This window comes from Dermacentor albipictus, chromosome 4, assembly GCF_038994185.2.
Source record: "Dermacentor albipictus isolate Rhodes 1998 colony chromosome 4, USDA_Dalb.pri_finalv2, whole genome shotgun sequence".
In the NCBI taxonomy this organism is placed as follows: Eukaryota; Metazoa; Arthropoda; class Arachnida; order Ixodida; family Ixodidae; genus Dermacentor; species Dermacentor albipictus.
The window spans coordinates 116,190,263-116,204,486 of NC_091824.1; the positions used below are offsets into that span (position 1 = coordinate 116,190,263).

At 46.7% G+C, this 14,224-nt stretch overlaps 1 protein-coding gene across 1 annotated transcript; it reads right to left on the reverse strand.

Annotated features, from left to right (window-relative positions):
• Positions 1–488: 488 nt before the first annotated feature.
• Positions 489–6,287, reverse strand: LOC135914665 (uncharacterized). Its single transcript, XM_065447599.1, has 2 exons — positions 4,840–6,287; positions 489–2,126 (listed from the first exon to the last, which is right to left on the reverse strand). The coding sequence occupies exons 1-2, from the start codon at positions 6,148–6,150 to the stop codon at positions 1,512–1,514; spliced, it is 1,926 nt and encodes a 641-aa protein (XP_065303671.1). The 5' UTR covers positions 6,151–6,287; the 3' UTR covers positions 489–1,511.
• Between the last annotated feature and the right edge of the window lie 7,937 nt (positions 6,288–14,224).

Here is a 14,224-nt window from a genome sequence, read left to right on the forward strand (position 1 = left end):
CGCCGCATTCGCGTGCGTTTTGTCGTCGCCTGAAGGAGATTCGGTGCACTGCTTCACCACACCGGTGAAAAGGACACTGGCATGTATTTCAAGAAGCTCGAACCTACTAACATTTAAAAGTGCTAATGAGACCAAGATACTACAATGATCAAACTCCAAATAAGATCACATGATCATGTAGGCAACCACGGCTGAATTAACAAAGCTTTTTTATTGTTCCCAAGTGTTCCCTGCTTTGACAGGTAGCGTTCGCTAATACTACGTGCACCATTAGGATTGGTTTAATTATCTTACGAACGAATCGGTTGCAAAATCAAATGCTAGCCAACCTTTATGTTGAACACATCACCAAAGGACACTAGCCAATGGCAAAGAGCCGTTACGAACGGCTCTTTGTTAAAGTCTTCCTTATGTTAAATGTTAAAGCCCTCCTTATCGCATGACACTTTTTAAGCAACACACAAGTATTGAAACGAGCTAGACTATTTTACGTGAATTCATATTGAAAAAGACTGCTCAAGAAAAAAACTGTTAAATACGTTCAACGATATCAACAAGCTATTGCAGAGCGCAGTCGTAAAACGCTTTTATTCAGAACGTGCCCGTGCTATCTTGATAACGCAAAGGCGCTGATCAGAGTCAGAAATGCCGTCGTCCTGGCTTAATGTGCATATACGTTTCACGGCAGTGTAAGTCACACTGCAATTGTTAGTGCTTGTTCAATGCTATCGAGCAACAGAAGCTACTGTTCAAGCTTTAAGAACAGCATAAATGTGTGTGTGGCTATTAAACAAGGTCCCCCACAAAAGGCCACTATTGTCTACGCGCAAGAGGAATGTCTTACCAGCTGCAACCAAGAATCGTTCAGGTTATATAGTGACATGTAAACAGCCGTCATGCCCAAACGAAAGCCACAGGACGTTTATAAATCTGCTGGAAGTGACGCCAAGACTTACGAATATGCAGTTCTCTCGACAAAAGTGAACGCAAGGCAACGCCGTATACTTGAAGACCACATAACAGAGCACTTCCCGAACAGCACTAGGTGTCGAAAGATTCGGCACTGAAGAGCAGCCCACTGAACACGTTTCCATCCGCAGAAATATGTACGACAAACAACAAAATGTCTCTAACACGCCAATGAAGTGATTCCTATTGACAGCACTAATATACGCTGAAACAAGAGCCATTATTTTTGAAGACTGCTGGGCGAGAAAATAATTTACGCAGAAAAACTCACGAAGCAGAAAAAACATTTTGGACGATCGCGATCCTTCACGCTTGTTATAGCACAATAAAAAATCTTGGCAAATTAAACACGAAGAAAATGTTTCGCGAGCGATGAAGACATCTAGATGCAAAATAAGGCACTGCGAAATGCAAATTGAGATCAGTGTTCGTGCGCGTTGTTCTCAAACTGCGCCGTAGCACATCAATAAGCACAATTCGCGTTGCTGCCCTCGTTGTCGTCTCCTAGTTCCACAGCTGCTAGAAGACACACGCCACGTCACTCATTGCCGCGCTTTCTCGCAGGCTTCGATTACGTTCCGCATAGGCGTCCCCGCACAGTCGAAAGCCTTGAAGAACTCGTCGAAGCCCCGCATCTGCGCCGACGCTTTCACTCCACTCCCATAGGAACCGCTCGGAACACAAACGTGGTGCACAAAGAAGAGTATGAAGAACACCTGGCTGGCCGACAAGCTGTGGTAGCCGAATACCGGGGCCCGGTCGTGCCAGCTGGGTGTGGCATAGGCGCGGACCGCGGCTGACATCGACAAAATTGGGTACTTCAGTTCAGTGTTCACAACACCTCCACTTTGCCGTCGAAGGCAATGCAGGTGCGCTACCAGCCCTTCCCAGCTATCGGTTTCCTGCTCTGCGTAGTCGAAAAGCTTGTCCCACAAGGCGTCGGCAAGCATGACGCCCAGCACGGCCGCGTTGATGACACCTGCGCCGTCGGCTATGCTGCGGTTTCCTCCGGCGGTCTCCTTGCCAAAACTGAGAAGCGCGTACACGCTTGCCGCGACGGCGATCTGGTTGCCGAATCTCACGAGGAATGTGTGAGACAAGTCGACGCGCAGTCTGTACAACCCAGAGAGGCCCCGCATAGCATTGCTGCTGCGTATCTGAAATAAGAATGCACCGTTTCAGTTGCACGTAGGCAGCCAGCTCGACCCGCAAAACTGAGAAAACAATATAAGCGTTTCACGTGTCATACGTATGAATTGATTACAGCTCAGTGCGCGTAAGCATGTCTAGAAATTATTGAATCACAACACCCAGTGTTTTCTGCCCTGGTTACTGTTACTGCATGATATACAGGCACTCTATATTTCATTCTCAATGGCGCCACGAAGTAGACATCAAAAATAGTGATGTGGCTGATGTTAAGCAGAGCGTTCGCTCCTACTTCCTCGTTGCTTCGATATCTATCCGGGACATCACGGGGCGATTCAGACGCGGCCGACAATATAGGATCAGACAACAACGGCTTCTTCTGTGAAGGAATTGAAAACACAATCAATGACCATTGAGTGCAGGCAATCAGGCTACACCACAGAGTCACGGCAAAAGATGGCAATATCACTCCGCGATCGCAGGGCTCAGCACTACGTGGAAGCAGGTTGCCACTGAAGATCTGTGGCTCACGGTATGCACTATTGATTTGTGGTAAGTCTACACTTGCAACAATTATGCTCAATTAAATTCACTCTCCCGTTACTCAATATCCTCGCAAAAGCTCAAGCTAAGCTGATTACACCCTCAAAGAAGATGATGCACTACGTCACTGTTTACGACCCACCTGGCGGCACGGACGTTATAATCATTGACAAGTACAGAACTGAAACATCCGAGTAAAGGATATAGAACGTACTAGGCAATGATTTTTAAGAATGAAGGAGCAGCAACGAAATGGGTGCGACATATAAATGGCAGTTGCAAACTGCGCTAAGAGTAGCTCCAGTCCCATGCCCCCTTTCGCAAAACCTACCAATCTAAGTCATGTTTTGAAAGACCCTTGGATAACAGATTTCATTATCCTCGTTGTGTCATGGTGACAGACACTTCCACTATGCTATTCTACATTTAAACACTCATTCTGGGTACGTTTAAAGGTTTGCACAGGTTACCTGCTCACTGTCATTCTGTTGATGTGCCACCTTTGTGGTTAAATATTACACCCCTGTCAAGCGAGCAACTTAAGTGCACTTACGGGGAGTGCACTTAAGCACCTAGAGTGATACGTTAGGCTACGCGGTGCCAAAGGAAAAAACAGAGCGCACTCGCTGAAAAAAAAAAATAATGGCGACAGGCTAAAAGCGCGTTTTTGAAGATGTAGATTGCAATGAACTTTTTAAAAGGATTGTTTTACGTTGTGTTATAAATAAAACAAACTTACTATTTTTTTTTTTTGAACAGAACAAAATGCGATTTTTTTTTATTATAAGAACTTTGCAAGTCAACGCCACCTAAGACGAGTGGAGTGAAGTGCACTCTTCTGGGAGCGATACTCCACTTGAGACGTTTTGATTTGGCAAAGTGTACTTAAACCGAGTGAACACTTTTCGTAAGCGCACTTAACTTGCCCAATTGACAGGGGTTATTAGTATGTCTGTGACCAGCAAAGTTGCCTGCTACGTTGCTTTGTGCGGATGTCATGGCGGACATGATGAACAAGAACTACGTCCACCTGGTTTCCGCTTCCGTGCGTAGGCTCGAAGTGGGCAGACAAAACAAGGTATTTCTCCCACCTGCGCATGATGCAAACTACCTGGATGTTCAAACCGCCAGCGATAATGAATCGATATTCGGTCACATGAAAAGAGGCGAATTATTTGTGACGCTTTAGGCACGCGGACGAAGATGGGGCAAGCGTGTGGGCACCCAGTATTGCGATAATGTAAATACCGGAGAACATGCAAGCGGGTAATATTCGGAAAGTTGACTCTTTTGCACAATAAATTGCGCTCGTGAACATTTGTATATTTTGTTCACTTAAAAGCTCTCTTTCACTTTCTTCTTAATTAGAAAACAATGGGTTCATAATTCTTGGTGTTACCTATAATGCGATAAGTTACACCTATCTGGTGAACAAGATGAGGTTATAACTCAACTTCTTTAGCTGGCAGTGAATTGCTCTTCTAGAGCGGTTGACACGTTTCTGTATGATAGTTGGCCCTACGTTGGAAGTATGTACAGGGCGAGATGATCAAGAGAGAGCAAGGAGCGATGCCGTGCTTGTTTGTAGTGGGTCCGAATAAGTCATTGGGTTACTTTTTTGAAACCTAAGCAATTACGAGAAACGTTTCCTATCTGATTTACTTTTCCGGGGTGTTTGAGCGTAATTATACATGACGTTAAGCAGACACCGGGTTGCTAGGTTACAACTGCTTCTCGCAGTGATTTGAACGGGTTTGCCTCTGCGGAATGGATGTAAAAGATGTAGCTGCCACCGCTCTTTATCGGTAATCGGTAATAAGCAGTAATTAAATCATTGCCTCCAGTAAAAGCTCACTGTCCGACTACATTATGTCATCAATGTAATGCATAGTAGCATACCGGCCGCGAAGGGACAAACGAGAACATTTTACTGCGCATGTTTGCCCCGCTTACTACAATGCGTCATCGACCTTCTGGTGCTAAGATGGAGTGACGGTTTTTGCAATCACCTATATATATGTTCTTCGTTTTAATAAACATTTAGCTGAGAGTTAGCGCTCGTCCTGTCTGCTCCTTTCTGTGTCCCTGTTACACTTCACGCTAGAAGCCAAAATCATGGAGTTATACGATTGGACGCTGCCTATGCTCTATTAGGTAAACAATAATCTCGCCACTCACCTGATTATAGAAGCTCCCAATTTCAAACTTATTCTCGAAGTAGTTCTCGCTTATGGAGGGCAGATGGCGCTTGTAGGGCGCAGTCAGGTTTTCAGGCAAAACAATATGAATGCTTCGCACCACACTCCGCACTGCGTTGGCGTCCAGGTGGGCAGAGAAGAAAACTTGGGCGTCCGCAATCACGGCTTCAGAGATCTTGTTAAACATTTCCAGCACAACCTGGTCACGGTCTGGGCTCGTCATCTGCTGCGTCGCCAACACATCCCAGAGTGGAAACAGTGCCATGGTCTGCTCTTCGCAAAACGCCGCGTGATCCGCTAGGCTAGCCGCCTGCCGAATTTCGTCGTCAAACGTGGCCAGCGTCGACTGTATGACGAAGTACAGTAGCGCGGCTGCTTGAACGAGGATGTTTTTTTCCGTCAATATGCTTAAGACTGCCGCGACGTCGGGAGGGTTTTCGATGGCAATCACTGGGAATGCGCTCAAAATCTCTTGCCACGTAGATATGCCCTCCATTGGAAACTGTTCGCCTAACTCCGGCATCGGGACGATAGAGTGCCCATCGTGAGAATTCTTGTGGGCCCTGCGGAATCGGCGAATTAGACTAAGCATGTCTGCCTGTGTAGCGCTTATGCCAGCGTGTCTCCTGGCAGCCTCGAACATGGCATGTCCGGCACTTGACGCTTCTAAGTCGATATATGGCGCAGGCTGAAAGCTTATGACGTAGGTGGCTTCATCCTTCTCGAATGATGATTTGTAGTACATGTAAAACACGCTGAAAATTTCGTACCTGAAGTGTAGCAGACCGACAAGCTTGATCAGGTCCACGTTGCGCGTGGCGTTCGTAGAGGTTCCCGACCAGCGGTGAAAGAGGTCGATGACGGCTGTCACTGCGTGCTCGGCAGTGAACAGATTTTTGACGCTTGCGAAGAGGCAGCTCTTGTGGTTCACCCAAATTATATCGCTGACCGGTGAGCGCAGTTTGGCCTGGAGAGTAGGGTGAACCACGAGAGATGTGAATGCTCGAACCGCAATCGCGCTGCGGTCTACTCCGCTCTTTTTGTAGCAGCCATAACTGAGAATGTCAGTGCACGGATCGTTTGACAGGTTGGCCAGCGTCAGTATCGTCTCCGTGGCGTCGGGGCAGCAGAATGGCGGCGCTTCGGGCAATTCGCCGTTGGAGCTTGTCAACTCGTTCATCAAGATCCACACGAGTGCCACCAATCCGGAAAGAAGTAGTGTCGCGAGCAGAACGACAAGCGCCACGACAGCGCGAGGGCCAGAGCTGCTCGGCGCCTCGTTGTTGGGCATTTGCTGCGAGAAGCGTCTTCCGATAGCCAGCAGGTTCGCCGCGGGACACCCGTGCAACGCTCCGGCTTCTTCTTCTCTGGCCCGTGCCACGTGCCATACGACTGACCGCGAGCCGCACCACAACCAGGCAATCAGAACCAATTGGTGAAGAAGTTGTTGTTGTTGTTGTCCTGAGTGGCCGTGGCACATACCCAAAGTGGGGGATTGGCCAAGAATCGGGCGGCTTAATTAGGTGCCTAAAATAATAATGATAACAAGGGAGTTAACAATTTGGGCGTGTGAGTTTAAAAGTAAAATTCTGTGTTTGGAGAAAAAAGGAAATAATCAGATGAAAACCGGGAATAAGATAATAATAATTATAACAATAATAATTAATAAAGGATAAGAAATAAAAGAAAGCTATGGTTGGGAGGGAGAACGATCAATCTAACATGGAAATCAATTAGTTTCAATGAGGTAATTTTGGATCGCCAAGCAAACATTTCTGTTGCTGAACCCAACAATGGAGGCTCCAAAAGATAGGATCACAGGCACTGATAAAGTCAGACCAATAGAGCGAAGCGGGATTTCGAGTAGTCGTTTTCTTATAATAGAAAAACGTCTGCAAGACAACAAGAAATGGTCGATTGTCTCCGCTTCGCCACAGAATGAGCATAATGGTGAGGGGACCAGGGGCGCTATAACGTAAAACTATTCCAAACTTTTCTATTCCAATTCTGCTATCAGCCCTCCACGATTGGTCGAAAACTTTTTTTCGACCACGCCAACTTCGCCTGTCTGTCACGCGACGTCACGAAAACCGCGATACCTCCCCATCTGATATGATGTGTACACACTGATTATGCATGATTTGACAGAAAAAAGAAAAACAGTTATTTCTGATTCGACCTCTTTTCGCCATTAGCCCTCGGCTATTGGTAAAAAGTTTTCGGACTACACCCACTTCACCTGCCTGTCAAGCGACGTCACAAAACCGCACAAAATCACCGGGTCAAAGTGACGTGTACGCGATAAAGATGCATTAATATGCCGAACAAAACTGAATTTTCTTCGGAATAGCCGCAGGCTGCCCCGTTCTGAAAGGAATAAAAGATAGCTGTCGCCGATCGCTGAGACGCTGGCTACTCGCACCTGCCGGAGAGCATGGGTGTAATTGCGTATAATAAAGCTTCTTGCGTGGCCGTGTGACGTTTTCGAGCCCTTTAGGCACGTTTACCATCTCATTCTGCCAACTCTTCTTTGCTGAGGGTCAGTTTTAGCGTGATTCTTAAGCTTCCGTTGCATGCCGCCGTGATTTTCGACCAGCCACCACTAGCTAAGTAAGGGAAAGCCGACCACTCGCAGACGCCGGCACCACCCTCTTCATCCTGTTATCGATTTTCAGTGTACTGGCTCTGCCCCAGTGAATCCCTCTCCACTTGAGCGTTCTCCTCGCCTCTTGTCAGCCAATTAGATACGACAAGCCGCTCAGTGTAGGCAATGTTATTCGTTTTTCAAGCAAACAAAAGTGACCTCCTATGAACGAGGAGAGCGTTTGATTGGTCTGTTCAGACAACCCTGCGGGTGACCGCCCGGTGCTTGCGTCGGTGGTTACGCAAATTTGACGTCAGGAAATTGGAATAGAAATATATTGGAATAGTTTTACGTTATAGGGCCCCAGGCCAGACCTGTGGAGGTAGAAGTTCAATGCAGGTATACGGCAGCGCAGCTTCGTGATGGACACTTCAATTTTCCGTGTTCGGCAAAAATCTCTGTTCCAAGGGTGCAGGACATGTCCGTAATCCACAGAGTTAGTAATTGCGGAGCCTGATACTGATTGTATAATGATACTCCTGCGAAATCTAGCTGCAGTTACATAAGCAGTCAAAGGGCAGCAAGGAAGAATCGGGCCACTTATCGATGCCTTGGCTAGAGAGTCTGCAATTTCATTAATGATTAGTCTTTTATGGCCGGGCACCCAAATCAACCGCACGCTTCTCAAGTAACCAGGTACCAATGATTGAAATGTCCTCATCACGCGAGAATCACTAGAAGCAGTAAGGGATGAGCACAATGATAAAGAATCAGTAACTATCACCGTTGACGTAATTGATGGTCCTAATTTGCGTAATGCCAGCACCACGGCCATGAATTCGGCTAAAAAAATCGGTATGAAATCTGGCAGCCGAAGAGAAAATGTCCAATCGAGAATCGGGGAAAATATTCCTACACCTGACTTTTCTTCACATTGTGAAGCATCTGTAGCAATTACAACGTTTGTTTGAAGGTTTTTCAGGTGATCTTGTAATATACCGTCTAGAATACGGTGTGGAAGTAATTTTCCATTATTAGGAAAGATGTCATCAAATTGAGTACCCGTGGCAACAGCTCTGTCGGTAATAGGAAGAACATCGCATATGCGCACGCCCAAGGAGTCAAGTAATTTTTGCACGAATATAATTTGCGGCTTATGTAGTCGCGGCCAGATGACACCGAAAAACAAGGCAGGTTGTGAAATAAAGATTATTTGGGAATGACGCAGTGGTGATTCGTAAATCCTTAAGAACGTCTGCACCGTCAAAAGCCGGAACCTGGACGAAAGTGGCGGAACACGGGATTCTAGATAAAGAATAGAATTTGCAACAAATTTAGGAAGACCTAAACACAGACGTAATGCTTCTCTTTCTAAGAGGATTAGACGACGGGACATGTAGGCTGGAGCTCCAGAGAAGAGCACGCAACCAAATTCTAATACAGGGCGAACGTACATACGATATATCATTAGGAATGTATCTCTTCTCAATCCTATTCGACGACTGCTCAGCCTACGCAATATGCCAATTGCACGGGTACCTTTCCCAGTCAAATGATCTATGTGTGAGCGCCAGTTGAGAGAGGCGTTATAAATAATTCCTAGGTATTTAACAGATTCCACCTGTGGTATGTCTTGAAGATGGTAAGACAATGAAATGTGCACTATGTCACGTATCGGAAATACGAGAACAGCACATTTGCTGGCATTGAGGGTGAAGTGACTAGCATCTAACCACCTCTCCAGATCATAAAGGTAAGTTTGCAGCCGTTGGTATAGCGTGTGGATGTCGTTTGCAGATGCAAAAACGCAATATCGTCTGCATAAACATAAGTAGTTATTTCTTGATGACAAGGTAGTGTGCTCATGAGAATATTAAAAAGTACCAAGGAAAGAACTGAGCCTTGCGGTACGCCTCTCGTTTGTTTGTGTCTAGAAGAAGAAACGCCGCTTTCGTAGCAATAGAATTCTCTTTCACCTAAGAATGACCGAATCCACGCTACTATATACCCAGGAACACCACAGGAAGTTAACCGATTGATCAATATAGTGTGCTCCACAGTGTCGTATGCTTTAGCGATATCGAGCGTCACTAAGGCAGCGTATTGCTTATGACGTCGAGCGAGTTGTATTCGGCTGTCTAAGTCGACGTGGGCATGCCAGATGGAGCAGCCGGCCCTGAAACCAATCTGACAGGGACTAAGAATGGAATTATCATTAATAAATTTCATGATGCGACGGTGAAGAAGACTCTCAATGAATTTTACTACGTTTGATGTAAGCGCAATGGGCCTAATGTTCTCCAATACATACCTTCGTCCTTGGTTCTTAAGCATCAATATTACCTTGGCAAGCTTCCAGTGCAACGGAATCCATGCGTATTTAAGTGAATAATTCACCAGGTCTAAAAGAACGTTAGGCGATTCATGTAACAATATCTTTAACATTGCATTTGTGACGCCATCAGGGCCAGGGGCTGAATTCGGTAAACATATTGCAGTCTCATTTAGTTCAGCTAAGGAAATTGGAGTAAAGTCATCCCAAGGACCTAATGTAGAATGAATAGCCGGAAGCCTGGCCGTAAATCGATTTTCTAAGCCTTCGGCAATCCCTTCTAGGAAGGCGCTCAGTTCCTGCGGAGTCAAAACAATTGAATCTAATGTTAAGGGTGTTGGTAGCACCTTCCTAGCACGAAGGAAGGAAAATAAAGCACGCTTATTTTTTTAATTAGATAGATAATCGTAATGTCTAATATCGTATTCCTTTTTGGCTCGAATAACAGTACGCTTAAATAAATCAGCATGAAACTGATAATTTTTCCAATTGGTCGGGCACTGATTATGTAGAAGCATTTTCCAAGCGGCCTTTCTTTTTCTGTAGTCCCGCGTACACTCATTATTCCACCAACGACAAGCGGTGCCTTTAGCCGAAGGGATGACAAATTCAGCTTGCTTCCGGGAATCCTCTAGAATTCAGCAAATGATAGAAGCGATTTCCTTATCATTGGCATTGGCAAGTTTCGAAACGGCAGAACGTAAGAAAGTCGTAAATTTCGTATGGTCCATAAATGTGCATGCCTGGTAATCTAAAGATGTTATTTGACAATTGATTTCAAATGACACAGGAAGATGATCACTGTTGGTCGCTGATTCAACCGCTACCCACGACAAAACCTTGATGCCAGCGCTACAAAATGTCAAATCTAACACTGAACGGAAGGGTCCTCTAACAAACGTTACTTGTCCTGTGTTCTTACATGAAAGGTGACTATCAATAGTCCACTCCCAAAGTCGCTTACCGCACAAATCTGTTTTGTGTCCCCACGACACGTGATGCGAATTGAAATCCCCTACAAACAAAATTTCTTTTCTACATGCAGCCACAGCCCTATCAAGTTGACGCGTACTTTGCACACCACTGGGGAAATAAGCATTTATAATTGAAAATGGGTGGTATCCTGGGAGACATAAATCTATGGCCAAAATTTCACAGTCGCAGTCCATGATTTGAAAAGAAATTTTTGCCTTGTGACAAATTTTACTGGAAACAAGTATCATTAATCCTCCACCTCGCGAGTCTCTATCTAATCGGAAGGACCGAAAACCTTTTAAATGAAAATGTTTCTCTGGTGAAAGCCACGTTTCTTGAAGAAGTAAGATATCTGGATTGAATTGAATAGATAGGCAAGATAAATCTGTTGAAGCTGAAAATATAGAACGACAGTTCCACTGCAGCACTTTCAACTGTCCAATGGTGTTGAACGCACAGCAGTGGCAACTGCCGCCTTTAGAATACTTTCTGTAAGCACAGGAGTTGGTTGACTCTTTTTTTGATTTTGGTTTCATAGTTTTTGAAATTGGGGTCCCCATACGTTTGGGAGCTCGAGTGTCAAGTTCCATGTCTATGACAATAGCAGTGTCTGAATAGGAGGGCTCATCCTCGCGTGTTTGGACTAGCGGAGCAGTGTCTGTGGAATATTCTGCAACTGTGGAAGGCGTCTCTACCTCGTTGCTAGGCGTCCGAGGTGTGGCGTTAGATTCTGGGCACTGCATCGGTGTCCTAGTGGGCTGCATTATTTGCATCATGTGACTGGAAATTATTTGCGCTAAGCAATCAGAGAGACTGGATATCAATTTATCCATCGCTTTAGCCATTGCTTTGTCCACAGCAGAGTCAATTGCTTCTGAGAGGTTAAGATCCATGCTTGGAGTGTTGCGCGCTGTAACACCAGAGTATCCGAAGGCCCTGTCTTTGATAACTGAAATTGCATCTCTTCGGGAGCAACGACGGCGGTCGATTATTTCAAGAATTTGTATTTCTTGAGCGCGAGCTGAGCAGTGCGAATAGTCCGCAGGGTGTTCTCCCCCACAGAGGCAGCACTTTGGAGATTGAGTAGAGCATTCACTTGAAGAATGACCATCCCCACAGGTGCGGCAACGCAAGCTAGACTTACATCCTGCTGCGCTGTGCCCGAATCTCCAACAATTGGGCACGGGAACATTGCAAGAAGCATGGCTCCTGATTTTCGCTTTGCTCCGATGCAGGTTACGCTGACGCTCTTCTTCACCTCGCTGATACCGGAATCGCTATCTCCCTCATGCCCACCAGCTCAGATGCTACCACCGCCACTGCCCGACTGTGGCCCCTTCAACAAATATTTCATCCCTGCGCACCCGATGGAATCTCTCGCCTTCGGCCGTTCAACCCCATCGACGACTGCATCATCGCCAGCAAGGAATTTAAGCTGTGGCCACTCCGTCCTCGGATTCAGTGGGCACGGGAACATTGCAAGAAGCATGGCTCCTGATTTTCGCTTTGCTCCGATGCAGGTTACGCTGACGCTCTTCTTCACCTGGCTGATACCGGAATAGCTATCTCCCTCATGCCCACCAGCTCAGATGCTACCACCGCCACTGCCCGACTGTGGCCCCTTCAACAAATATTTCATCCCTGCGCACCCGATGGAATCTCTCGCCTTCGGCCGTTCAACCCCATCGACGACTGCATCATCGCCCGCAAGGAATTTAAGCTGTGGCCACTCCGTCCTCGGATTCAGTGGGCACGGGAACATTGCAAGAAGCATGGCTCCTGATTTTCGCTTTGCTCCGATGCAGGTGTGTACGCTTTCCTTGTACGCTAAAAAAAGCGATGACATCTGCTTATTGCTGTTCCCGTGCCCAGGGGTGCTGTGTGAAACTGTGCATGATTGCTTTTCTATGGCTTTCCTACTCTTGTGCTCCGGCGACATAGAAACGAACCCTGGCCAATGGCTGCTAGCGTAGACACCAGCGTCTTTCGCTGTGACGCGTAGAGAGGGTCGTCGCAAAACAGACATTTTTGAGTTTTAACATTTGGCAGCGATTGCAGTTCGCAGTGACAGGGTTCGCAGACGATGGAGAGGTGATGTGTAGCGTGAAGTGTACAGAGTTGGTTCAGGGATGTCGGGAGCCCGGCGTAAGAAAAAGTAGTCTCTCCACTTCACCACCGGGCACCGTTACCTCGACAAACAGGAAAATATATTGCCGCATTTAGGGCTAGGAAAACTAGTACGGTTGCTACAAGGTTTATTGAGGTTAGCGGGTTAGTGGGTCCAGCGCAGAGAGCAGCCGAGCAGTCTCAGCCAAATGACAGCGCGAGCCCAAGCAGTGACGCCGACCCTTTGCATTTAACCATGCGGCCCCAATTGCGCTTGTGCTATCTTCGCTGTTACACGATGTTTGATTTACCTGTCCCATTCTACTTCCATTTTACCCCTTGCAGCGCAGAATCTGTCCAAGACTGTTCGCTGAAGTTCCCGTCAGTATCTTTTTTTTTTCTAAGGCGAAAGCCTTACGTGGCTCATACGCCCGAAGGTCTGGAAAACGCAGTGTGAGGTACAGAAAGTCGCGTGAGCTCGCCTCGCGCAGACACGCGTCCCTGCCACTGCTTGCGCGTTCATGAGTGAGTGAGTGAGTGAAGTAACCTTATTTCGGTCCAGAGAAGACGCAGGGGAGACCCCGCGCCACCTGGCTAATCCCACGTAGAGACCGCCAAGCCGAGCTTGACGGCCCGATCGCGGGCACTGTGGACGTTCGTCGCCGCATTCTACCGCAACTGGCTCCGACGCCGCCCATCATGCCAGCGTTACCGTGCTGCCCCTCGCGCTCGTGCCACTGCTCTCGCGTTTGTCGTCGTCTTCTTGCACAGATGGCTCCGATGCCGCTCACATGCCAATAAAGAAAGGCAAAGTTAATGAAGATAGAGTTAATTCAGGTGCACGAACCAACGACCTTCAGTGGGAGTCGAACCCTCGAGCTTTAAGGTCAGTTAGCTTTAAGTCAATTAAGGTAATCGAACCCACGAGCTTTGGTGGGAGAAAACAATAAGCAGGAACAACGCATTCAAACGTCAAGTAATTTCATGAATGCGTCTTATGCGCGCAGGCTTTGGCCTTCACCCTCTTTGGTGAATGCTAAAGTGAGTGTCAATATTTCTAAAAGCCGCTATTGAACCACTGAATAACCTAAATACATTGCAGTACGTGTAACTTTAATCAGTGAACATTAAATTTTGAATTCTGTGCCTCCAGTGCAGAAGGCTGCTGCAATGTACAGCGCTGTTGCGCCGCATTGGTGTGCGTTTCGTCGTCGCCTTAAGGATATCCTTAAGGAGATTCGGTGCATGGCTGCACCACACCGGGGAAAAGGAAACTGGCATGTATTTCAAAAAGCTCGAAGCTACTACCGTTTAAACGTGCTAATGAAACAAATATACTTCTATGGTCAAACTACAGATAACATCACA

What these genes read in the sequence shown, in the direction of transcription:
- LOC135914665 (XM_065447599.1), bottom strand. Translation starts at nt 6,150, where the DNA reads ATGCCCAACAACGAGGCGCCGAGCAGCTCTGGCCCTCGCGCTGTCGTG. An exon ending in TTGGGAGCTTCTATAATCAG is followed by an intron (nt 2,127 to 4,839) that starts GTGAGTGGCGAG and finishes TTCTTATTTCAG; the next exon opens with ATACGCAGCAGCAATGCTAT.